Here is a 26,717-nt window from a genome sequence, read left to right as displayed (position 1 = left end):
AAATACAAAAAAAGTTGTATTTTTTCCCTTAAATGTCTTATTTTCAGCGTATTAAAGTAAAGCATTTCATTTTTAGGTAATTGAATTTCTCTGTTTACTGCAGTAGTTCCGAAAATAAACGCTTTTAATTTGAAGGTCAACACTCTTAACCGGAAGCCGTGATCCCCGCTGTCCTCTGGGAGCCTCGCGCACCAAGGCGCGTTGTCGTGGTAACCCGCAGCCTGTCAGTCAAGAGTGGAAAGCCCCGCAGCTGGAGGGGAATTCCGGCGCCACGTGGCAAATGCAGCCCGCTGATTGGTGGGAGGAGGAGCAGAGCCCCGCCCATCTGAGTGACACGGAAGCCCACGAGACAAAAACAGGAAAAAAAAGCACTAAAAATACAAATAACACACAAAAATCACACAAGGCTGAATTATTATTTGTTTTATTATTTGTTTTATGACTGAAGTAAAATCAGAAGAGTTTCAGCATCTGTTTAACTGATGATTAAATTATAAAACTACTGTGAAGCTGTTCATTATCAATTAAGTCTAATAAAAACCCCAAGAAATATCTGAGCCTATTAGTTTAAAAGTGATTAATGAGAAGCAGAGTCTGGCCAGGAGAGAAAAATGGATCAAATGTCACGACAAAAACAGAAATGCTCATAGTTAGTCAACATTATGAGATCTGTTTATGTCGTAGTATCTCAGAGTTGACTTCACTCAGAATTTAAACTTACTGTGTCAAAATTATGACTTTGGATTTCGAAATATTCACAAACTTAAAATATTCTGAAGCACAATAACACAAGATACATGATTAATAAAGTCCTAATTATGAATCTCATTTTGACAAAGCGTGTCAGATCAAAGAGTGTGAACAGCAGCGTCCGTCTGCTTCCCCTCTGTGATTGGCTGCCGTCAGAGGCGTCGCACCTGTAACCGCACCCAGCAGTGATGTCACAGTGTCCTGGGGTACACCTGTACATCACTGCGGCCAGGTGAGAAGTTAAACCCGAGTAAAGCTTTAAAAAGAAGAAACAAACACTAACACACGTGACTTTGTTTTGCTTTAATATTTCGTTTTAACAAAAAGGCATAAAAACTCCCGCACACAGACTCCCAGAGCAGTTTAAATCAGGGCTGATGGACAGAAAATACAGTTTGTTTTAACTCTCCCCCCACATACAGCATGTAACCCCCAGCTCCCCACCCTGAGAGACGACGCTTCAGTGATAAATCAGGTCTCGATATTCTCTGTGGCGTCGCTGAAAAAAATCACAAAAAACAAAAACACCAGTTCAGCGAACAGCTTCCCCTGCGAGCTGCAGTTTACAGCCGGCTGAAGCTTCGGTCTGTGCGTCTGTTGACCAGTCTGTGGCCCCCGGGGGCCGGGACACGAGTTAGCAGCGCGTAAACTCCGCATTGTGTTTGCAGAATTACATAGAGAAAGTTTTTGTTCATACATGATACGTCCTTTGTAAACAAAAAAAAAAAAAAAAAAAAGGAGTTTGTACTTTAATTAGACTCGTGTCCGATACAGAACGGCCTGTAACGAGTCCGCAGTCCCGCCACGGGGCGCGGTGCTGCTTAGTTTAACTGCAAAGATTAGCATTAGCATTAGCTGCGACTGTGTCGTGACCTGAGCGGGAAAAAAATGAAACTTTATGTCGCCCGTTAACTGCAGACAAGCTAAACGAGCAGCTAAGTGTCTCTGCTAGCAGGAGAAGCTAACGGAGGTTTTTCACGTCAGATATTTGATTGCACTGCTGAAAGACGTGTAGTGTTTTAAGACCTTACTGTAGCGGAAGGATCAAAGCATATTTAACAAAGAATAAAGTAAACGCAGGCTGTGTTTCAGGTCTTTGCAAAGTGGATTCTTATAGAAATGAAGTGAAACCAGCGGCTGCCTGAAGGAAGGAAATCAATCAATGTCAAATCTGATTTGGAATTAAAACACACAAAAACACCAGAATGGTCCTTTAAAAAAAATAACTCACACTCCAAAGGCTGCAAATATTAAAGCTAAAGTCCTGAGGCACATGTGCACTGCATTATATAAAAAGAAGATACGAGCTCTTGACCTGGAGACAAACATGTAGACGCGGCGTTCGCTATGTGGCCAAAAGTATGTGGACAGCCTCCACTCTTCTGGTTTCAGTTATTCATCGTTTGTTCTCTGCTTCCAGCGTCAAGATTTGCAGCTTTTCTCTGTTTTATTGTAAATCGCTGACTGGATCGTTTCAAGCCTTTTACAAAGTATTCAAACAAAACAAGGAAACGAGTCTTTGGTTGAACTGGTCACAACTGGTGGAAACATGCTGGGAACTACTGGATTAGTAGATTACAGAAAATTAATCTTTAACTATTGGGAGAATCAACTAATTGTTTTTTCATTTTTAAACCAAAAATTCTCAGTTTCCAGCCTCTCAGATGTGAACATTTTCAGGTTTTTATGACTATGAGCTGAATCTCTTTGGGTTCTGGACTGCTGGTCGGACAAAACGCGACACTTGAAGACGTCGCCTTTAACTCTGGGGAAACTGCGACGGACATGTTTCGCTATTTTCTGACATTTTATGGACTTGCATGATTAATCTATATAATAATCGTCAGATTAATCGACTGTTCGTCGCAGCCGAAGTGAGAAGTGACGCGATGTTTTCAGATGTCTTGCTTTGTCCGACCAACAGTCCAAAACCCAAAGAGATTCAGTTTAGTATCGAGAAAGACGAAGAAATGAGGAAATATTCACATTTGACAAACAATTAGTTAATAATTTTAATTCAACGACCGTTTTGGCTTGTGACGTCTACTGGAAACTTTGTTTGAATATGTTTTGAAAGACCTGAAACTCTCCAGTAATTCACAAAAAAAGAGCAAATATTAGTGGAAAAAGAGCTTAATGATCGCTCAGGTAGGGAAACACTAATCAATCAATCGACTGATCGAGTCCAAAACAGGAAAACAGACCAAAACAACACTGAGGTTTGTGAACGAGGGTGTCCACATAGTTTTGGCCACATGGTGTGTTGGAGGCAAATGGTGACAAAGTGTCTCTGTGGCATTAAGGCTTGTTGTCTGTATATTTCTGTCGTCTCTCTCGATATGTGCAGATCCAGAGGAGCGTCAGCCGCGTTGAAGCTGAGAACCGAAGTTCCTGCGGTTTCCTCTCGTCTAGCGTGAGAAGAAGAACGTAAACAGACGTGTTGAAGGGAAGGAATGAACCGAAGAAATCCTGCAGAGGTGATGGAGGACAGACGGGTAACAGACAGACGGGCGGACGGAGGTGACTATGTGAAGATGAGGCCGGCCTCGTTGTAAACCTGGAACACCTTCTCGATGGCGTTGACGTACGCCGCCGTCCGCAGGTCCAAACCCAGGTTGTACTTGTTGCCTGTTCGCATGATTTGCTGCATGAGGGGGAGGGAAGGGGGAGGAGAGGGGGGGGGTAGACATTTCAGACGCTAAATATTTGTAACATTGCTGGTGAACAAAGTGCAGCGTCTAGCAGCTAAAGAGCCGGATGTTTCCCTCAGGAGCTGCTGGAGACCAAACACGACCCTCAAACCCAAAACCCCCACCCCCCACCCCTCAAGGCCCCCAGCCAGTTTAATATCCCTGAATGAAAATGAATGAGTAGACGTACTGTATTAGCAATAACGCTTTAAATTAACAAATAAAGCACAGTATAGAGTCGAGCTTCTCCCTTAAAAACCAAATAGCGGAAGACTCATCCCCCCACAATGCACCACAGAGCGCCACAGGAAGTCATTCCTGCCTGTGGCCATCAGACTCTTTAACTCCTCCCTCTAAGTGTCAGTCTGTATGACCCGAAGTCACTAAACTGGACATTGATCAATAACATCTCTGCAATACTTGAAGTAATTGTGCAATATTCTGTGTATTACAGCTATTTTAGTTTAAAATTAATATTTATTGTTATTGTTATTGACATTACTCATTGCACTATTACCTTATACTGTACTTCTATCATCAACCTCTAAACCCACTTTGTACTTAATTTATTTGGTTACCTGTATTATCTATAATTTGCTCAGTGCTTCTGTTCCTGTGTGACTGACGTGACAGTGAGCTGCTGTAACCTCTGGGATCAATAAAGTGTTTCTGATTCTGATACCCCTTAAAACCTTAAACCACCACACGGGGCCCCCTGGTGGTTAGGGGGGGGGCCCCCACTGCAGTCGCTTACAATGCATATAGGGACGAACGGCTTGGGGTCGATGCTGTGCTCACAGTGTGTTTGTGCTGCCCCCAAGTGGCCAAAATCAGCAGTTACAGCAGGTTAAAGGAAACCGTGAGTGTGAAGCTCTGCTGCCTGGTGCTGATTCAGACATGAAACCGACACATAAACACAATAAGTGTGTGTGTGTGTGTGTGTGTGTGTGTGTGTGTGTGTGTTACCCTGGCAGAGCGCTCCATGGTGAAGGCCAGACCTGAGTGAACAATGTCCTTCTCAGACGCTCCCTGCAACCAAAAAAAACACATGTTTACAACACCACAGAAGAAGAAGACGTATAGTAGTAGAAGAAGAAGTAGTAGTATGTGTGTGTGTGTGTGTGTGTGTGTGTGTGTGTGTGTGTGTGTGTGTGTGTGTGTGTGTGTGTGTGTGTGTGTGTGTGTGTGTGTGTGTGTGTACTCACAGCGACTCTGGCCTGGAACTCAGAGGTGGGGACGATGGGAATGGCGCCGCCATGTTTCCCAAACTTCCTCTCTAAACTCTCCTGAACCGACACTGTGGGGGGAGACGGACGGACCGAATCAGATTTCATGTCACGGACCGATTTAACGGCAGGAAGGTTTCACTTACTGAGCAGGTGGTAGTTGGAGTCTCGCTCGTATTTGAAGGTGAGTCGACCGTAACTGACGTGATTCAGATTCTTCAGCCACTCAAAGTACGAAACCGTCACGCCGCCGGCGTTCAGGTACATGTCCTGAAACAAGGAGAGGAGGAAAAACGTTATTACACGTAAAAGGTTAAAAACAGAACAATGCAGAAGCTCCATTGGCATTTTATCTTTTTTTTTTAAATCAACAGACAAAGAGTCCACTGACCGGGATCACCAAGATGTTTCTCTCCAGGAAGATGCGGTCGGCTTCGGGCGTGGTCGGACCGTTCGCTCCCTCAGCGATGATCTGAAAGTAACACAGACACCAGGTCAGTTTACTGAGGCATGATGGGAAAACAGGACAGAACAGATGATCTGATGACTGAATTACCGATCGTGTGTGTGTGTGTGTGCGTTACCTTGGCCTTGATCTTGTGTGCATTGCCCTTGGTCAGCTGTTTCTCGCTGGCGGCGGGGATCAGGATGTCACAGTCGGCCTCCAGGATGCTTCCTTCGTACGGCGTCGAGTTCGGGAAGCCCACGATGGTCCCGTTGGCCTGGAGACAGACAAAAAAAACTAAAAGTTAACCAATCAGGTTTCATCCTGCTGTTCGCAGTTTCCTCCCTCTTCTGGTTGATTCGTGTGAAGAGTTTGATACTAAACCACAGACATAAAACTCTAATTAAAGCGCTTTGATCCCGAGGAACCTTTGCACTGTTTATTCTGATGACACCTTTAATATATCAATAAATGCTAGAAATATATTAACAGCTTCAGTCCGACTTTTTCACTTCTGAACCACGAAAACACAAAAGGCGTTTTCCCCTCAGCCCAGTATTCACACATTAAACATTACTCTGCTTTAAAAAGGTTCTGTTCTTCCAGCAGGTGGCGCACTGCTCTTTTGTATTTACTGCTCTGTGTTGTTGCTAACTTAGAGCTTTATCACCAGTACTGACCGGTTTGTAGTCCTGTTTATTAATCTATCCCCAGTACTGACCAGTTTGCTAGTCCTGTTTATTAATCCATCACCAGTACTGACCAGTTTGTAGTCCTGTTTATTAATCTATCCCCAGTACTGACCAGTTTGTAGTCCTGTTTATTAATCTATCCCCAGTACTGACCAGTTTGTAGTCCTGTTTATTAATCTATCACCAGTACTGACCAGTTTGTAGTCCTGTTTATTAATCTATCATCCTGTTTATTAATCTATCACCAGTACTGACCAGTTTGTAGTCCTGTTTATTAATCCATCACCAGTACTGACCAGTTTGTAGTCCTGTTTATTAATCTATCCCCAGTACTGACCAGTTTGTAGTCCTGTTTATTAATCCATCACCAGTACTGACCAGTTTGTAGTCCTGTTTATTAATCTATCCCCAGTACTGACCAGTTTGTAGTCCTGTTTATTAATCTATCCCCAGTACTGACCAGTTTGTAGTCCTGTTTATTAATCTATCACCAGTACTGACCAGTTTGTAGTCCTGTTTATTAATCTATCACCAGTACTGACCGGTTTGTAGTCCTGTTTATTAATCTATCCCCAGTACTGACCAGTTTGTAGTCCTGTTTATTAATCCATCACCAGTACTGACCAGTTTGTAGTCCTGTTTATTAATCCATCACCAGTACTGACCAGTTTGTAGTCCTGTTTATTAATCCATCACCAGTACTGACCAGTTTGTAGTCCTGTTTATTAATCTATCCCCAGTACTGACCAGTTTGTAGTCCTGTTTATTAATCTATTATCAGTACTGACCAGTTTGTAGTCCTGTTTATTAATCCATCACCAGTACTGACCAGTTTGTAGTCCTGTTTATTAATCCATCACCAGTACTGACCAGTTTGTAGTCCTGTTTATTAATCCATCACCAGTACTGACCAGTTTGTAGTCCTGTTTATTAATCTATTATCAGTACTGACCAGTTTGTAGTCCTGTTTATTAATCTATCCCCAGTACTGACCAGTTTGTAGTCCTGTTTATTAATCTATTATCAGTACTGACCAGTTTGTAGTCCTGTTTATTAATCTATCCCCAGTACTGACCAGTTTGTAGTCCTGTTTATTAATCCATCACCAGTACTGACCAGTTTGTAGTCCTGTTTATTAATCTATCCCCAGTACTGACCAGTTTGTAGTCCTGTTTATTAATCTATCCCCAGTACTGACCGGTTTGTAGTCCTGTTTATTAATCTATCACCAGTACTGACCGGTTTGTAGTCCTGTTTATTAATCTATCCCCAGTACTGACCAGTTTGTAGTCCTGTTTATTAATCCATCACCAGTACTGACCAGTTTGTAGTCCTGTTTATTAATCCATCACCAGTACTGACCAGTTTGTAGTCCTGTTTATTAATCTATCCCCAGTACTGACCAGTTTGTAGTCCTGTTTATTAATCTATTATCAGTACTGACCAGTTTGTAGTCCTGTTTATTAATCCATCACCAGTACTGACCAGTTTGTAGTCCTGTTTATTAATCCATCACCAGTACTGACCAGTTTGTAGTCCTGTTTATTAATCCATCACCAGTACTGACCAGTTTGTAGTCCTGTTTATTAATCCATCACCAGTACTGACCAGTTTGTAGTCCTGTTTATTAATCTATTATCAGTACTGACCAGTTTGTAGTCCTGTTTATTAATCTATCCCCAGTACTGACCAGTTTGTAGTCCTGTTTATTAATCTATTATCAGTACTGACCAGTTTGTAGTCCTGTTTATTAATCTATCCCCAGTACTGACCAGTTTGTAGTCCTGTTTATTAATCCATCACCAGTACTGACCAGTTTGTAGTCCTGTTTATTAATCTATCCCCAGTGACCAGTTTGTAGTCCTGTTTATTAATCTATCACCAGTACTGACCAGTTTGTAGTCCTGTTTATTAATCCATCACCAGTATACTGACCAGTTTGTAGTCCTGTTTATTAATCTATCCCCAGTACTGACCAGTTTGTAGTCCTGTTTATTAATCTATTATCAGTACTGACCAGTTTGTAGTCCTGTTTATTAATCCATCACCAGTACTGACCAGTTTGTAGTCCTGTTTATTAATCCATCACCAGTACTGACCAGTTTGTAGTCCTGTTTATTAATCCATCACCAGTACTGACCAGTTTGTAGTCCTGTTTATTAATCCATCACCAGTACTGACCAGTTTGTAGTCCTGTTTATTAATCTATTATCAGTACTGACCAGTTTGTAGTCCTGTTTATTAATCTATCCCCAGTACTGACCAGTTTGTAGTCCTGTTTATTAATCTATTATCAGTACTGACCAGTTTGTAGTCCTGTTTATTAATCTATCCCCAGTACTGACCAGTTTGTAGTCCTGTTTATTAATCCATCACCAGTACTGACCAGTTTGTAGTCCTGTTTATTAATCTATCCCCAGTACTGACCAGTTTGTAGTCCTGTTTATTAATCTATCCCCAGTACTGACCAGTTTGTAGTCCTGTTTATTAATCCATCACCAGTACTGACCGGTTTGTAGTCCTGTTTATTAATCTATCCCCAGTACTGACCAGTTTGTAGTCCTGTTTATTAATCTATTATCAGTACTGACCAGTTTGTAGTCCTGTTTATTAATCTATCCCCAGTACTGACCAGTTTGTAGTCCTGTTTATTAATCTATCCCCAGTACTGACCAGTTTGTAGTCCTGTTTATTAATCTATCCCCAGTACTGACCAGTTTGTAGTCCTCCAGCTCTTTGGGGTCGATGCCGTTGGGGTTCCAGATGCTTCCGTCCATTTCTCCGATTCCGACGCACTTCGCCCCAAAGCGATGAAGGTAACGCATGGAGTGGAGACCCACGTTACCGAAACCCTGCAGACACAACAGAGGGCACATTAAAACCCGCGAACCTCCTCTGACCTGTCCTCTAGCGCCACCATGAGGTTCACATTTTACTTTAACAGCTGTTGGATGGACTGTCACGAAGTGTGATTCAGACATTCATGCTCCCCTCAGGATGAATTCTAATCACTTTGGTGATCCTCTTCGTCAGTACTGTCTTTGGTTTGGGGCTGCAACTAAACATGACTTTCATTATCGATTGATCTGTTAGTCATCTTCAGACTTAATCATTAAGTCTATATATATATAACATCAGAAAACAGTGAAAACAGTACATCAAACGTCTGGTTTTGTTCGATCAACAGTCTAAAACCTTAAGATACTCAGTTTTCCGTCATAAAACTAAAAATCCTTACATTGTGGAAAGTGGAACCCAGAGAATCAGAACGATTAATCAATTATCAAAATAGTTAAATTAATAGATTCATTTTCTCTCGCTCAACTAATCGATTAATCTACTAATTCTACTTTGGTTTGTGACCAAAAACCTGCAAAAATAATGACGTTCCCATCAGCCTCAGCTGTATGTTATTGCTAATTAGCTAGTTAGCATGCTAACATTTGCTATAATGGTAAACATTATACCCGCTAAACATCAGCATGTTAGCATTGTCACTGTGAGAATATTAGCATGTTGATGTTAGCATTGAGCTCAAAGCACCGCTTATAATGTGAAAACACAAACGCCGCTAATCAGAGGGATTTACAGTTTTAGCTTTTTTACACACAAAACACATGAAGAGTTTATAAAACCTGATGTTTTGTTATAAATTAAACTCTCAGCAGTTTATAAGTTCAGCTGAATCGATCAGTCGACTGACAGAAAATGTGTTTTGATGTTTGAAGTCGTTTCTCCTGTAAATCCCTTCCTGGCTGCAGCTCCTCAGATGTGCAGATCTGCTGCTTTTCCTCTGAACGACTGTAATAACTGTGATGTTTGTTAATAACGTCGAGCTTCGGACTGTCGGTCGGACACGACGACACGCTGAAGGCGTCGCTTTGGGCTCTGGGTCGTCGTGACGGCGTTTCTCGCCGTTTTCACCAGTTTTCCAAACCGATCGATCGATCGACGGATCGACGGAGAAAAGAATCAGCAGATGGATCCAGAATGAAAAGCATCATCAGCTGCAGTCCGATACAAACCGGTTCAACATGAGCTCCAGCTCCACCAGCTGCAGCAGCAACATCCTGCTTTACATTAATGCACGAGGAATAATAACCTGATCATATAAGTCAGATAACGCTTCGATCAATCGATCAATCAATAGAAAGAAGATCAATCAGCAACTATGTTGATAACTGATTGTTTGGCAATTTAATTTTCAAACAAAAATACAAACATTTGATCGTTCCAGGTTCTCCAATGTGATTGATTTGATGTGATGTGATTTATTTGTAAAATAAAAAGTTGCTCTGCAGGTTTTTATTCTATTACAGATTTGGTTTTTGAAAAACCAAATTCTCTGAATCTGTTTCCGTCCTCCAGGTGATGAAGAGGACGGAGCGTACCTGGATGACGAAGGTCTTGTCCTGCAAGCCGGGAGAAATCCCCAGCTGGCTCATGTAGGTCGCCTCGTTGATGAAGTTCTCGATGCCGTGGAAAACTCCTCGGCCGGTGGCGGAGATCCGACCATGGATTCCCCCCTGACTGATCGGCTTCCCGGTGACGCAGGCGTACGCGTTGATGTCCTGAAGAAGACAGACAGGTAGGCAGTCAGTCAGACAGACAGGCAGACAGACAGACAGGCAGACAGACAGACAGGCAGGCAGGCAGACAGACAGGCAGGCAGACAGACAGACAGGCAGGCAGACAAGCAGACAGACAGACAGGCAGACAGAGAGAGAGAGAGACAGACAGACAAGCAGACAGACAGGCAGGCAGGCAGACAGACAGGCAGGCAGGCAGACAGACAGACAGGCAGGCAGGCAGGCAGACAGACAGACAAACAGGCAGACAGGCAGACAGACAGACAGACAGACAAGCAGACAGACAAGCAGACAGACAGACAGACAGACAGGCAGACAGACAGACAGACAGACAGGCAGACAGACAGACAAACAGGCAGACAGGCAGACAGACAGACAGACAGACAAGCAGACAGACAAGCAGACAGACAGACAGACAGACAGGCAGACAGACAGACAGACAGACAGGCAGGCAGGCAGACAGGCAGGCAGGCAGGCAGGCAGACAGACAGACAGACAGACAAGCAGACAGACAGACAGGCAGACAGACAGACAGACAAGCAGACAGACAAGCAGACAGACAGACAGACAGACAGACAAGCAGACAGACAGACAGACATATAGGCAGGCAGGTGAATATCAAGAACATCTACAATTTCTTAAATATTTAAAGCATGTTCGAAAAACTGAAAACAGCTGCTAACGTGCATCACAAACAGGAAATACAACGGCAGCGAGGAAAACAAAAACGGCGACTCTCAGCTCAGCGTAAAGTCTGGAGTTTGCAGAGATTTCCAGATGTTTATCTGGCACGCTGGATTCCACGAGACTGATCGACAACTGATGCCAAAACAAAAAGCAAGAAACTACCGGCTTTTATTTTAAAGCCACAAAAAACACCAAATTAAAGTCGACCCAACGTCCAGAAGTTTTCTTTACTGATGGTATTTGTTTTAATCTCTTTATATCTGATCTTTTGGATTTTCTTTATTTGTTTCTACTGTAAAGCACTTTTTAACTTCGCCTTGAAAGGTACTATATAAATAAAGTTATTATTATTATAATTATTAGCTCTTCTTTAAGGTTTATGTGACTGTTTATGCGACTCCCAGCTGCTGTGAGCTGTAAATTTATGTTTTATTGCTGTTTTTACGGTCAAACTGAGCTACATTTGAAGTTACGCTCAGCTGCTCCAACAGGCTGCAGGCTTCTGTTTAATGTTAGCTTGTGATGCTTGCGTCCATCTAAGATGTTATTTTCTGTAAATCCAGATCAACGGTCAGAGACTCACGTAGTGTCCCATGGTGGTGGCGAAGGTGTCGGCGATCCAGGACATCTCCCTCTCCCCGGTGCTCATGTCCGGAGCGGGAACGTCGATACCAGGCCCTGCAGAACCACGGCAACACCGCAGAGACATCAGCGGCACAGCTAACTGCTTACATACACAGAGTTTCTGTTGCTTATTGCACACCAACGATTTGTGCGATGGAAAAACGTTGGCAGTTGTGTTGTTTCTTTGTTGTGTAAAAACATTTCCAGAAGTTAAGAATGAATACAATAAAACAGGGTAGAGAAACACAAATCAAAATCAGTAAGATTCAAGACGACTTTGAAGCAGATTTTTAGGTTTTTTAACGTGTTGCATCGCGGATATTTATGTTCGGGTTGTTTCACAGTTTTGGTTCATAATAAACTTCTTTGTCTTAACTGTTGGTATATTTAATGCTGACGCGTTCGATGACCTGAGGCCGCAGCCGGGAGAGACAGCCGGCTCAGCACGGAGGGGCCAGCGGCGGAAGAAGGACTCCGATACTGCAGTAAAAGTACTGACACCACTCTGAAAATACTCCACTGCAGGTAGAAGTCCTGCAGTCAAACCTCACTGCAGTAAAAGTATGAAGTATAATCAGCTAAAGTTACTTAAAGTATGAAGTATTAAAGTTACTTAAAGTATGAAGTATAATCAGGTAAAGTTACTTAAAGTATGAAGTATTAAAGTTACTTAAAGTATGAAGTATAATCAGCTAAATGTACTTAAAGTATGAAGTATTAAAGTTACTTAAAGTATGAAGTATAATCAGCTAAATGTACTTAAAGTATTAAGTATTAAAGTTACTTAAAGTATGAAGTATTAAAGTTACCTAAAGTATGAAGTATAATCAGCTAAAGTTACTTAAAGTTTGAAGTATTAAAGTTACTTAAAGTATGAAGTATAATCAGCTAAATGTACTTAAAGTATTAAGTATTAAAGTTACTTAAAGTATGAAGTATAATCAGCTAAAGTTACTTAAAGTATGAAGTATTAAAGTTACTTAAAGTATGAAGTATAATCAGCTAAAGTTACCTAAAGTATGAAGTATTAAAGTTACTTAAAGTATGAAGTATTAAAGTTACTTAAAGTGTGAAGTATAATCAGCTAAAGTTACTTAAAGTATGAAGTATTAAAGTTACTTAAAGTATGAAGTATTAAAGTTACTTAAAGTATGAAGTATAATCAGCTAAAGTTACTTAAAGTGTTCAGTGAGAGTCGTCCCTGTGCAGTAAAACGCTTCCTGTCAGTGTTTATTATATCTGATGTTTCTGGATTCATATTCCTGCTGCATTCATGTGTGTGTTGCATTTTACTGCTGCAGATGTTTCAGGTTGAGCTCATTTTAACTGCTTTATATCCTGTTGGGTAGTTTAATTTAACAGCCTGTTTTCAGCTCTGCGACGATGCGTTTCCCAGCTGATCCGAGGGGGGGTTAAAGTGTTTATTGAGCTTCAGGAGGAGGAGAGTTTCCTCAGCACATGAAGGAAACTCTTCATCCTTCAGCTCGTCACAAACACCTGGAGATACGAGGTTTCCACCGGACAGGAAGGGGATGAAACACTGTGATCTGTAAAGTAACTGAAGCCGTCGGACAAACGCAGTGAAACGTCTGATATTCCCTCTGAGACGAGGCCGAGTGGAAGCAGAAAGTAGCATTAAATGAAAATAAGTAATGTACTTAGTTAGATTCCACCACTGGGAGTAAACTAGTGCTAACATTTTGTGGCCGATGTAAAGATGATTTCCCCTCAGGTTTAAAAAACTACAATATCTGACTGTCCCGGCGCTCTGCTGTGTTGTACTCTGTGATTTGGAGATTGTTCGCTCACCGATGAAGCCTTTCTTGGCGAGCTCGATGGTGAACCTCCTGGTGATTTTCTCCAGCTCATCGTCCTAAAAAACACACAAAGAACCCCTCAGTTTAGTTAAAAAAACACCACAAACTGCGTTTTTGCCAGGCTAACAGTTTCCCCCCGTTTCCAGTCTTTATGCTAAGCTAAGCTAAGCACATCATAACTCCAGAACACACACAGACATGCGACTGATTTCATCTAAACATCTAAATTTAAGACTTTTTAATGCCACAAAGAACGTAATTTAACACCTGTTTCATGATCATGCTGGTCAAAGAATGAAAACCAGCATGGACAAAAAGGCCTACAATGATTTATTAAATAAATTAATATAATAACATTTATATCACATTTTTGTCAGTGCTTCCCAGCAGCATATAACAACAATTCGTAATACTATAATTAATCAATTAATGGGACCTGGACCCAGATAAGCGGCGGAAAATGGATGGATCAGATAAAAAAATAACTAATTTAAGTGGATTTACAAGATTTTAGACTTTTGCTCATTACATTTCAGACTTTTTGAAAAAGTTGCTTTTTTGAGAAAACTGAATTCAGACCTTTTTCAGACGTTTTGGGAGCTGCAGATACCCTGAACAACCCTGAACAACTGATGAAATCACACTGACTTTGGAATCTGAATTTGTGGAATTCCTTCATGTCGAAAGGTCAGAGGTCAGCGGGGCTGCACGTGTGCGATGACTGACGGTGTTTTGCAGCAGAGAAAATGGGAAAGAGCAAAGGTCGAGCAAACATTAGCCAGAGTACAAAGAGAGAGAGAATCCCGGTGTCTCTCTGCCAGCTGATGGCTCAGCGTTTCCTGTCAGGTCTGAATCAGTGAGCAGTCGGGTCGAGATAACTCTTATCAGCAGTTAAAGGAACCTGCTGCTGTTATTTAACTTGGTTTAAACCAGCCGTTTTTAAAAGTCCGACGCTGTGACAGCATCGGTTACTCCTCCACCACATGTTAGCATGCTAACACCATCAGTACTTTCTTTGGTTTAGGGCTGCAACTGACGATTATTTAAAATTTTAAATAAAAATCGCTTGCACATCTGAGATTCCAAGGCGTCGTCTCCAAATCATCTGGTTTTGTTCGACCAACGGTCTAAAACCCAAAGATATTCAGTTTCCTGAGATATAAAACTGACATGGGGCTAAGTGAAACCGGAAAATTTTTCTTAAAAAAAAAAAAAAAGACTCAAAACAATGAATCGATTATCAAAGTAATTGCTGATTAACTTTCTGTCGATCGACTAATTAATTAATGGACTAATTGTTGCAGGTCTACTTTGGTTTTTGACCAAATACCTGCAGGGTGGACTTTGTGTTTCTGCTAATTAGCTAATGTTAGCACGCTAACACGCTAAGCTAAGATGGCTGCTAAACATCAGCATGTTAGCATTGTCGCTGTGAGCATGTTAGCATGCTGATGTTTAGCATTTAGCCCAAAGCACAGCTGTGTGCAGCCTCACACAGCTGCTAGCTTGGCTGCAGACTCCCACGACGCTAACTTTAGCGTAATGAGCATTACGGCCTCGGGGAGGGGGTGAGGGGGGTGAGGGGGGGGAGCTAGACGTTTAGTGATGTTACTATTTTCACTAACAGGTAAAAAAAAAAAGAAAGCTGCGATGTGAAGGCTTCACAGTCTGTGACATGAGACGGTGAGGGAACCAGGAAACACACAGATGACTGACAGCGGGCTCGCTGCCAGCTGGCGTTACCTGATCTGCTGGTAAACAACCGCACACTCCTCGGATACAGCAGCAACTCCCCGCAGGTCCCAGCAGGTCTGAACAGACTCCGTGTTTAAACTCGTCTGTGGCGTGTGATCCCCCACGGATAAGCGAAGGGACATTTTAAAGTTTGGAGCTGTAATGCTGCTGCTCATGTTCATGTTGGACATTTAGTCCAGACGATTTACCGTCAAACTCCGGGTGAGGAGAGGTGACAACAGCTGGGAAATCACCACAGCCCCCACTGATGCCAACCAGTTAAACAGTACTGGGGAGATTACCTTCACTTGTGTTTCTCATTACTTTATGTTGCGCAAGTAAAGGTTTTACACAGCAACGACACAAGGCTCCACCTCTGTGTCCACAGTGAACTCATTCAGACAGCAGACATTTTGACTCCACAAGCGACACCGATGGCGTGTGGCGTTGGAGAACGATGCGTGGACGCAGAGGAAGATCAGAAACGTCACGTTAAAACTTACAGAGTACTGCCTCGGGTTGATCTTCACTCCGGCTTTGGCTCCACCAAACGGCACATCTGGAACAAATCACTTCACTTGTAACATCAGAGCAAACAGGAGCTTCACTATATGACCAAAACCAGAGTGACTTTAAATATCGCTATCTTTGTGAGGACCAATTTCAGTTTAAAACCATTGTAGTGAGGACATTTCTGCCTGTGTGTATACTCACCGACGACGGCACATTTGTACGTCATCAGCGAGGCCAGAGCTTTCACCTCGTCTACAGACACATCTGTACTGTAACGGATACCTGAAACACACAATAAAACATTCGTAAGAGTAAAGTAGGGCTGACCCAACCGGAACCAGGTCTCAGTTCCTGTCGAGGTCAGGCTGCTGAAATGTCCCCTGTGGTGTGTTTGGTGTCGGCAGACTGAAAGAGCAACACGCACGCAACACATGGATGATGCCGTTGCTGGGCATTATGCTAACAGGCTAACTCTGCAGTGTCAATAAAGTTGTGGGGAACAGAAAACATGTCACCCTCTCACGGAGGCGGAGCCCTTTTTTACGGACTGGACTCTGAACACGCTGGAAGCTTTTGGCCTGAATGAAGAACTGAACTTGTTTCCTCTCATTTATGACACTGGATGGATGCAGAACTTTCTACCTTCGTAGCTTTAAGATGTCTCTGACGTGATGATAGTTCATGGGGTGTGGCAACGCCCACCCATGGATCCATTACCCAACAGATCCCGTTCAACCAGTTATCCACCTGTCCACCTGTTCTAGATCGACTATATACTGCATGTGTGTTTGGCCTGATGTCTTCGTCCATTTTGACTCTGATGAAGACTCACAGTTAAAGGCTGTTTGTCTCTTGGAGACCAGGTTTGTTCTGCTCTAGAACATTTGGAAATGTTGGGATTTGTGGGGGATTTGTCCTCAGACAGACCAGTGAACGTTAAAGTTTGCTCCCTCTGCTGCTGAAACGAGCTGCCTGCGTTTCTCTGCATGGAAAGTAAAAAAAAGTCTGGAGTCGAGCCAACACATGCAGGCCTGAGACTTGTTTTGCAAAGAAAGACGGGTTCAAACTTAAATGATTTTTAACTGAGAGCAGCAGCAGGAGGAGGAAGAGATCGAAAAAATAAAAACTGGAAAAGGAGCGAGCGAGAAGGAAACAGGAAGCAAAAACAGAGAAGAAGAAAAGAGTAAAGCGGGAAGTCAGCAGGGAAAGAGACGTGAACGAGGGACGAAGCAGGAAGAGAACGATTTGTTGTGGGAGTTGAGTGAGTCGGCCAGGGCGTGGCGGCCATAACAGCTCATTTAAAAAGGAACAGTACAACCTGTTTCACCTTCAGTTAAACTTCAGCTGTAACAACCGCACCCTTCACCCGCTCTTCTTATATTTACATTCAGGACATTTGTATTAATACACAGCGACTCGGAGACACTCATCCAGCAAATATTAAACCTCAACACGTTTCCAAAAGCACGAGTGAAAGAGTTTCCAACCTAAAACATGTTTATCACAGGTGGTAAAAGCAGCACTCCGAGCTTTTACTGCAGTAAAAGTAGCAACAACACAGAAATACTCTGCTACAAGTAAAAGTCCTGCATTCAAAAGTACAAAAGTATCAGCATCAAAATATACTTAAAGTACCAAATATATTACTTTATATACTGCTGGGTAGCTTGTGACTTTGCCTCTGGGGATCAATAAAGTTTTACTGATGTGATAATATCATAATTTATTTGTTCATTATATTTTGTGCAAGCAGCAGAAAGTACAAGTACCCCAAAATTGTAAAATGAATTTAATTTCATGGCGCAGCCACTCACTGAGTCGGTGGCCACTTTATTAGGTACAGCTGTCCAATCTGATGCTGCCATGGACTCTTTTACGAAACGTTCAGTTTCTGCTGACACTGTCAGAAAGGTTAGTACAACAGCACTTTATGTGTATTAGTGAGCTCGTCAGTGGTCGTGTTGTGCTGCATCATGCTGAGAGGTGTCTCTAACATTCGGGCCCCCTCTTTTAAGTAAATGATGCGGCTCGATTAAAGACTTTACGATTTCATTGGGGGCCAAATAATTTAGGTGAGGGCCAGATTTGGCCTGCAGGCTGCTACTTGGTGACCCCTGATTAACTCTTTAAAAGCTGTTATTAAAGGGGATAATGTCCAAGACAGAACTGTACACTTCTTGTGGTTCCGTTTCCTTTTCGCACAAACTTACATCTTTAACGAACTGCTTCGTTTCATTCTGATATCTTGCAAGTAAACTTGGACTTGGTGTGAAAATACAGCAGCGCGTTCCCTTCACCTTCCCCGGGTGTGTGCGAGGCCGAGCATTCCCACGAAGACAACCTTAAATAGAGCGTTTCAACAGTGGAGTTTGGTGTGGAAAACCAGGGCAACAAACTCCGAAGCCTTAAAGACCCACAGACCAGCAGCAGTAAAGTGACTGTTTCCCGGAGAGACACCGGCCTGAATCCTTTGTCATCTCACTGCTTTCAAATCCAACTCTTGTGTCATCGCACACAGTTCAGACCTCTATTTTATTCTATTTCGACTCATCAAATAAAAGGCAGAAGTGTCCAAAGCACATTTACGATCTACAGCTGAACACTTGGTGACGTATTTTTATTTTAAAAAAGATGAATCAACAGCAAAGACAGTTTCTGTCAGACTCTTTGTACAGACCAGCAAACAAAGCTGCTGCTGTGGACGAAACCCGACAAAACACTCAGCCAACAGCCAACATTTGTCCTGAATGGAACAGGTTCGTTAACATGTCAGATGATGAGGCTGAAAAACAGGTTTTCACCTCCCACATACACCTGCCCCAAACACTCACTACAGCACCACATGTGGATTCATCCGCCGCTGGAAATAGTCCCCAACAGATGCTCTGTTTCCTCCTGTTGGTCTGATAGAAACTACAGCGAGCAGCTGTTTGAGGAAACTACTGAGCCTTTTTAAACAGGAAACTACAGATCTGTGTTTTTAAAGGTCTTCAGCAGGAACCAATGGGCTCGCAGCTGAGCGCCGCAGACAGGAAGTGAGACGGCACTGAGAGACGGACCGACACGTTGCTGGTTTGGATCCAAACATGAGATTTGTTGAGAATAAGAAAAATAACAACACCAGCCTTACATGTTAAATACAGACAGCTATGGTTGGATTTTGAAATCTACCAAACAACTTAAAACCAACAGCGAAGGAAGTGTTCTGGTGCGAAGGTCCTGCTAACTACCAACCACCAACACTGCTAAAACAGCAGCAGCAGGGTTCGACGGGATCAGTTACCTGCAGGACAGTCACCTCCAGAGCTGAAACTGACAACAGAACAAACACAGTTAGTCATTACTGCTGCTTTAAGCCAGTTACTTCACTGGCAGAACGCTGCAGGTTCACTCAGAAAACACGATGTAGGAGAAACGAAAGCTGCAGAGTAAAAGAGGATAATAGTCAGGTTTCCGTCCAAATGTGGCTCAAATATTAACCACATTTCCAGAAAATGAACCAAAGAAAACGTGACTCGCTGCTCGTCTCCACCCGCTGCTGCTGCTGCGTGAACACGATGGCTGATGGAGGTGAACAGCTGGTGGAGCTGATCCTGCCGTTAAAGCGTCGCAGAAGAAGAAGAGGACGCGGCGAGACGACGTCACTAAAAGAGCTCCAGTGGAAGCTCAGACGATGGAAACATGACGTTTCTGTTGGCTTCATGTGTTCGTGTGAGGAAGGCTCCAGCCTCCTCATCGCTCCACACACAGCTGATGCTCTCAGCTCTTCAGGGTTCGTGACGTCAGCAGTTACTCTCTCACAAACAGCTTCCACGCATCAGACAGGAAACTCTTTTACAGATATTTATACTTCAAATTTACAGCGTTTCCACTTTTATGATCAAACGATGGATGGAAACACACTTACTGAGTATGAGCAGCGCTGGAAGAAGTACTCAGATATTTTACTTAAGTAAAAGTAGAAAAGTATTAGCATCAAAGTATACTTAAAGTACCAAATTGAATTTCACCAAGGAATCCATAAAGTTTTATCTTTATCCATAATAATACTAATAATCTTAGTTTCTTTGTTGATGATATTTTGTACTGTGCCACTGCAACAAGTACTGCAACAAGTACTGCAACAAGTACTGCAACAAGTACTGCTACTGCAACAAATACTGCAACAAATACTGCAACAAGTACTGCAACAAATACTGCTACTGCAACAAGTACTGCAACAAATACTGCAACAAATACTGCTACTGCAACAAGTACTGCAACAAGTACTGCAACAAGTACTGCTACTGCAACAAATACTGCAACAAGTACTGCAACAAGTACTGCCACTGCAACAAATACTGCAACAAGTACTGCAACAAATACTGCCACTGCAACAAATACTGCAACAAGTACTGCAACAAATACTGCCACTGCAACAAATACTGCAACAAGTACTGCAACAAGTACTGCAACAAGTACTGCAACAAGTACTGCTACTGCAACAAATACTGCCACTGCAACAAATACTGCAACAAGTACTGCAACAAATACTGCCACTGCAACAAATACTGCAACAAGTACTGCAACAAGTACTGCAACAAGTACTGCAACAAATACTGCCACTGCAACAAATACTGCAACAAGTACTGCAACAAGTACTGCAACAAGTACTGCCACTGCAACAAATACTGCAACAAGTACTGCAACAAGTACTGCAACAAGTACTGCCACTGCAACAAATACTGCAACAAGTACTGCAACAAGTACTGCAACAAGTACTGCAACAAGTACTGCCACTGCAACAAATACTGCAACAAGTACTGCAACAAGTACTGCAACAAGTACTGCAACAAGTACTGCAACAAGTACTGCTACTGCAACAAATACTGCAACAAGTACTGCAACAAGTACTGCCACTGCAACAAATACTGCAACAAATACTGCAACAAGTACTGCAACAAGTACTGCCACTGCAACAAATACTGCAACAAGTACTGCAACAAATACTGCTGGTTTCCCTCACAGCACAGGTCAGTATCAACCACAGCAGTCAGAGTTGGAACTGCAGCCAGATTTCTTCCTGCTTTCCCTGCAGAGCGTCACGGTCTGATGGGATCAACTCGTCTCACATTTCTGCTGACAAATTGGTGTAACGTTGAGCCCCGAGCAGCGTCCTGAAGGTTTCCTGGAAACATCCCGCCGCTGCTGTCGAGGGAACGACTACAAACTGCCCGCAGGCCGTCCTCTAAACGTCTGTTAGAAAACATTATTCATCTGCACGTGTGTCGGGTCTGCATCTGCGTACAATCATGGGAAACATGGACAGTGGTTCATCTCTGTCTCACAATGTTAAACTCATCACTTGTTCTTTGGATGAACTTTTCGTCAAACTTCACTGAAAACTGTTACCGCCTTTTTGAGATACTGTGCCAACAAACAAACAAAAGTACATTTTACAAAATAAAATGCAGATCAGAGAGTCCAGAGGTTCAGTGGCTGAAAAAGAGAAAGTATTCGTAGATTTGCAGCCTTTAAAAAGGCGCAGACAGACGACGCAGGTCGAAACGTCCCTGTTCGCTGCCACTAGAAAGCCTCTGAACGCCGTCTCCTGGCTGTAGAATCAACCTGCAGGCTTTCCCCGCTGTGCACAACGGCGTAACTCAAAGCGAATACTTTACACGTCCGCGTCCAGGTAAAAAAAATACACCATCAACTCCTTCGTACCCTGCAGCAGCTCACATGATGTCTACTGTTTGTGTCGGACAGACCGAAAGAGCAACACGCACGCAACACGTTGCTGGACATTATGCTAACAGGCTAACTCTGCAGTGTCAATAAAGTTGTGGGGAACAGAAAACATGTCACCCTCTCACGGAGGCGGAGCCCTTTTTAGGGACTGGACTCTGAACACGCTGGACTCTGGACACGCTGGACTCTGGACACGCTGGACTCTGGACACGCTGGACTCTGGACACGCTGGACTCTGGACACGCTGGACTCTGGAAGCGATGATAGCGCTCCCACCGCTGGGATTCACTCTCCAATAGATTTCAAATCCTGTTCAACCAATTATCCAATGACGACTGTCCGCCTGTTCTAGATTGACTATAAATGTGTTTGTCTGATGTCCATTTTGACTCAGTAGTGTCCAAATGTTTGCACAAGTCCATTCCCTGTCCCACTACACTACACGTCACGTTCACACACCGACGCCATGCGAGTGTGCGAGCATAAATCCCTTATGAACCTTCACGTAGTCTGAGATCTTCGGGCAGGGGTCTCCTGTCTGTTCCTGAGTCCAGGATGGAAACTAAGGGGGACAGAGCTTTGGCCATCAGGGCCCCGAGGCTCTGGATCAACCTGCCCGAAGACATCAGGCTGTCTGAGTCAGAGTCTTCGTTTAAGTCTCGTCTCAAAACACATTTTTATCTGAAAGCAGATCCTGATTTTACCTGAACTGGCTGTTTATTTTATGGCTTTTGTGTATTTTATGTGTTTTATTTCTCTTGTTGTGAAGCACTTTGTACTTTGTTTTGATAAGTGCTCTATGAATAAAGTTTTATTATTATTATTATTATAATAAAGAGTTGGTCTCATGTAACGCTGGATGATTTTATGCGACTTTCATAAATATTTAAATTGGAAAATCTCCTTATTAATGTTGTGATAACGATTCCAACTATGATGATTATCTCTTTTTATAATGTTTCTGTAAACTGTCTCTCTAATCTCATTCTTAAAACATTCATGTAGTAATGGATCATCCCTCCTGATGCCTGTTATATTTCTGTTGTTCTCATCATTTTTAATCTTGCTTTGTTTCATTCTTTATTCTTATGATATTAATGATACATAATGAAATTAATAGTAATGTTGAGTTTGTAATAAGCCTGGTCCAAAGGTGCAGGACTCTGTTTGCAGAAGAGAAGCTACAACCAGTGAATTTGGACATTTCTGCTTAAAACTTTTACTTAAGCGACCCGCTCTACCTCGCTGCCCCTGCTTTGGGAATCAATGAGCTGAATTATCATCACTACAGCTCGGGCCGGGCATCAAACCTCAACACATCTTCGGTGCCGACTGAATGTGTCTGCAGCACTAAACAGTGACGAGCCTCACGTTACAGAGCCAAGTCACCAACATCCATAATAATCATCATTTGAATAATAATAATAATAACTTAATTTGTAAACGCTCAAGTTCCGCTTGTGTTTAACATTTGACAAGTTTGGCAGAAAAACAGGTTTATATATTTCTAAAAGTAAAGTATCTGCACTAATGTTACTTCTTCTTCTTCTTCTGCTTTCGGCTGTTCCCTTTCAGCGAATCATGTGCCTCCATCTAACCCTGTCCTCTGCGTCCTCTTAGCAACTGTAGTCCAGTTTCCACCGGTCCCCTGCGGGTCAACAGCACCGGTGGCGGTCGTTGTTAACCCGGGCCCCGACCGATCCGGTATGGAAGTCATTGTGCGTGTGTTTTACGTCGGACGCCCTTCCTGACACAACCCTCTGCATTTATCCAGACTTGGGACTGGCACACGAAGACTCTGGCTTGTGCCCCCCTTGCACTAATGTTAAACCTTTTTAAACGGTCTCCATCTCTAATCGCTACCACATGCGTTACTAGCAGACTCCTGAGCGTCTGCATGCTTTCACCTCACGCGCCTGCGGTCACGCGCAGAGAGACAGCAACCGACGAGGCAAACCGGCCTTCAGTACGCATCAGTACAGAGTGTGTCGTTCAGGATAAACACACACACGCACACACACACACACACACACACACAGCCTGCAGGAACAAGCAGCCGACCGGACTGTCAGCATTCCTGTCAGGGGAGGAAACCTCACCACCTTAAAAACACAGTCAACTCGCCCGACGGCCCCTTCAATACGTTCAACCGGATATTTCCTAACCCTGCTTACAATTACATGCAGCTTTCACACACACACACACACACACACACACACACACTGTCTGACTAAAACCATACAAGAATGGAAAAAAACAATCATGTAAAAGCTCATAAAACCTGAATATAAGTTGCTCCGAACTCACAAAGTAAACAACAAAGCAAACACGTGCAGATGGAAAAGTGAACTCACAATAACACAACTGCTTTTCTAATTTTCAGGTGGCTCCCTCTCCTCGGCTGACAACGCCACAGACAGTTTGGACCGACTAAGTATCTTTCGACAGAAATGTGATGGTTTTCCGCGTCTTAACGTCGCAGTGAGCTGAATATGTTTGGGTTGTGACTGTTCTGCTCTGGGAAAACTGTGGCGGACATTTTACTATTGCTTTATGGAAACGAAACAAACGATTAATCGAGAAACTAACTAAAGTGATCACTTGCTGCAGCCTTTAAACGGTTGTTAAAGAAATTGCAGCCCTTTATTAAGTCCTGCTAACAGCTCCGGGGGGAAGGATTCCCCCAGAATCCGGTTCTGAACGGACATTTCTTCTAAATCCATCGTCTCCGACAACAGTTAACAGTTTGTACTTGTGTTTATTCTGCGTACGGGCCTGTCGCCGAGGACAGAAGGGCTGCAGTTCATTAGCTAACATATTCTAATAATTCATTAGTTATTTTTACACAAAAATACACAATAATTGCATATCTTCTTCACTCTCAGGACGGCGAAGACTCTCTAAACATTAGCGTCGCTGGTGGGAAAATGAACTTAAGCTTGTCTTCTTCACATTTTGTCAGCTATCGTGTCGGTTTCAGGTACAGCGAACAGATAATTACGGGTAATTGCTGCTGAAGATTTTAATGATTTTGAGCGGTAGATGTCAACAACCACTAGAGACTCGAGCTGAAGCTACAAGTCAAATCAGTAACAATATTTGGGAAACCTGCAACAAAATAAGCCGACTTGAATTTTAGTGAAACAATACGTAGAACGTGTCCTGCATGCACGTTACCGCTGAGTTTAAAGACATAAAACTAAAGCTGGAACGATCACCGATTAGTCGATTTATCCACAACTACTTCGATAATCGATTAATCGTTTCAATCATCGCAAAAATGCCAAATATCAGCTTCTCCTTTATGAGGGTTTGCTGCTTGTCTTTGTCTCATATGGCAGCTAATTAAATGTGTTAAATGGAAGTTATTATTATTGTAATGTTAACATTTCACCGACTAAACGGCTGATTGAGAAAACAATCGTTAGTTTCACAGAGTAAAGACATTCAGTTTCTAAAGAGAGGAAACAGAAGAGCTGATGAATCGACTAATCCTCCTTGTGTCACATGTGAGCACCTTAAAAACAATTAATAATTACTTTGAACTGTGCTCCTTTATGATTTCTACAGTATTTATTTGGGCTGGGCTCCCTGTCTGTTTCAGGATCGACTTTAAGATCTTGTTGATGACTTTTAAGGCTCTTCATGGCTCCAGACTATATCTTAGACCTTGTAATCCCTTATGAACCTTCACGTAGTCTGAGATCTTCGGGCAGGGGTCTCCTGTCTGTTCCTGAGTCCAGGATGGAAACTAAGGGGGACAGAGCTTTGGCCATCAGGGCCCCGAGGCTCTGGAACAACCTGCCCGAAGACATCAGGCTGTCTGAGTCAGAGTCTTCGTTTAAGTCTCGTCTCAAAACACATTTTTATCTGAAAGCAGATCCTGATTTTACCTGAACTGTTTATTTTATGGCTTTTGTGTATTTTATGTGTTTTATTCCTCTTGTTGTGAAGCACTTTGTACTTTGTTTGCTCTATGAATAAAGTTTTATTATTATTATTATTATAATAAAGAGTTGGTCTCATGTAACGCTGGATGATTTTATGCGACTTTCATAAATATTTAAACTGGAAAATCTCCTTATTAATGTTGTGATAACGATTCCAACTATGATGATTATCTCTTTTTATAATGTTTCTGTAAACTGTCTCTCTAATCTCATTCTTATAACATTCATGTAGTAATGGATCATCCCTCCTGATGCCTGTTATATTTCTGTTGTTCTCATCATTTTTAATCTTGCTTTGTTTCATTCTTTATTCTTATGATATTAATGATACATAATGAAATTAATAATAATGTTAAGTTTGTAATAAGCCTGGTCCAAAGGTGCAGGACTCTCTTTGCAGAAGAGAAGCTACAACCAGTGAATTTGGACATTTCTGCTTAAAATTTTACTTTAAAATTACTGATTAATTCTGAGATCAACTAATTGATTGATTGAGTCCACTATAACGCCCCTACAATAACTTCTTGAGGCCGGTTTAACCGCCTCGCTTCCTACTTTACCATCCCTGTGAGATTATGCCGTTAGGGTATGTGGTGCTATGCTATCCCCGGGTCCCGGTGCGGGTCTCACCCCCCTTGCAGGGCGTCCTGTGCTGGCTGTGCTGAGCCCGGTAGCCCTCCACCACCTCCCACTCTCCGCTGTCTCTCTTGATGGGGAAGCTGACGCTCAGGACGTGGTTACACGGCTTGATGATCCTCAGGATCCCGCGGACCCGCTTCCTCTTCTGCTCGGCGCTCTCCCGGGTCTTCAGACCCTCCACCAGCTTGTCCTCCACGATAGCGGCGCCCCGGTCGAAGAAGCCCTCCACCATGGTGAAGAAGTTGGGGTCGTCGTCCCGGTCCACGGCCTGGCTGTAGCCGCGGTACCGCAGCAGGGACGCGGACGCCGGGAGAGCAGAGTCGGCGGCAGCGGCGGAGCAGCCCGAGGCCAGGACGCTGCCCGCTCCCCGGGTGAGTAGCTCTCCGAAACACCGGTACATTTTCTGGTTTTTAATGAAGTTTACCGAGCCGGAGAGACAGTGTGGGAGAAGGCGAGGAAATGCAGCGGGGGGGTACAGAAACTTGTCCCGCAGCGGCGGCTCCGCCTTCCCGCCGCTCCTTCCTGTAAACTACACCGCTGCGTGACAGCGCGTGCACGTGCGGCTGCGTTAAACCGAGCCCCGAACGGCACGAGACCATTAACCTCAGCGCCGGACCGGCTAACGCTAGTT

At 43.1% G+C, this 26,717-nt stretch overlaps 1 protein-coding gene across 2 annotated transcripts; it reads right to left on the bottom strand.

Moving 5' to 3' along the window:
- Positions 1-408: 408 nt before the first annotated feature.
- Positions 409-26,717, bottom strand: LOC122884256 (glutamate dehydrogenase, mitochondrial-like). Of its 2 annotated transcripts, none has more exons than XM_044213922.1 (13): positions 26,078-26,717; positions 15,969-16,049; positions 15,758-15,813; positions 13,513-13,576; positions 11,663-11,757; positions 10,195-10,374; positions 8,518-8,655; positions 5,251-5,388; positions 5,058-5,138; positions 4,813-4,936; positions 4,646-4,737; positions 4,407-4,469; positions 409-3,394 (listed from the first exon to the last, which is right to left on the bottom strand). In XM_044213922.1, exons 1-13 carry the CDS (start codon positions 26,484-26,486, stop codon positions 3,275-3,277), a joined length of 1,641 nt encoding a protein of 546 aa, XP_044069857.1. In that variant the 5' UTR covers positions 26,487-26,717; the 3' UTR covers positions 409-3,274. The 2 variants fall into 2 exon arrangements, with proteins under 2 accessions (XP_044069857.1, XP_044069858.1); XM_044213923.1 differs by lacking the exon at positions 26,078-26,717 and adding an exon at positions 19,051-19,236.

The sequence above is a fragment of the Siniperca chuatsi genome, linkage group LG11 (genome assembly GCF_020085105.1).
Source record: "Siniperca chuatsi isolate FFG_IHB_CAS linkage group LG11, ASM2008510v1, whole genome shotgun sequence".
Lineage (NCBI taxonomy): Eukaryota > Metazoa > Chordata > Actinopteri > Centrarchiformes > Sinipercidae > Siniperca > Siniperca chuatsi.
The sequence above is the reverse complement of the archived record's forward strand: the minus strand, read 5'-3'. Positions and strand labels throughout refer to the sequence as shown.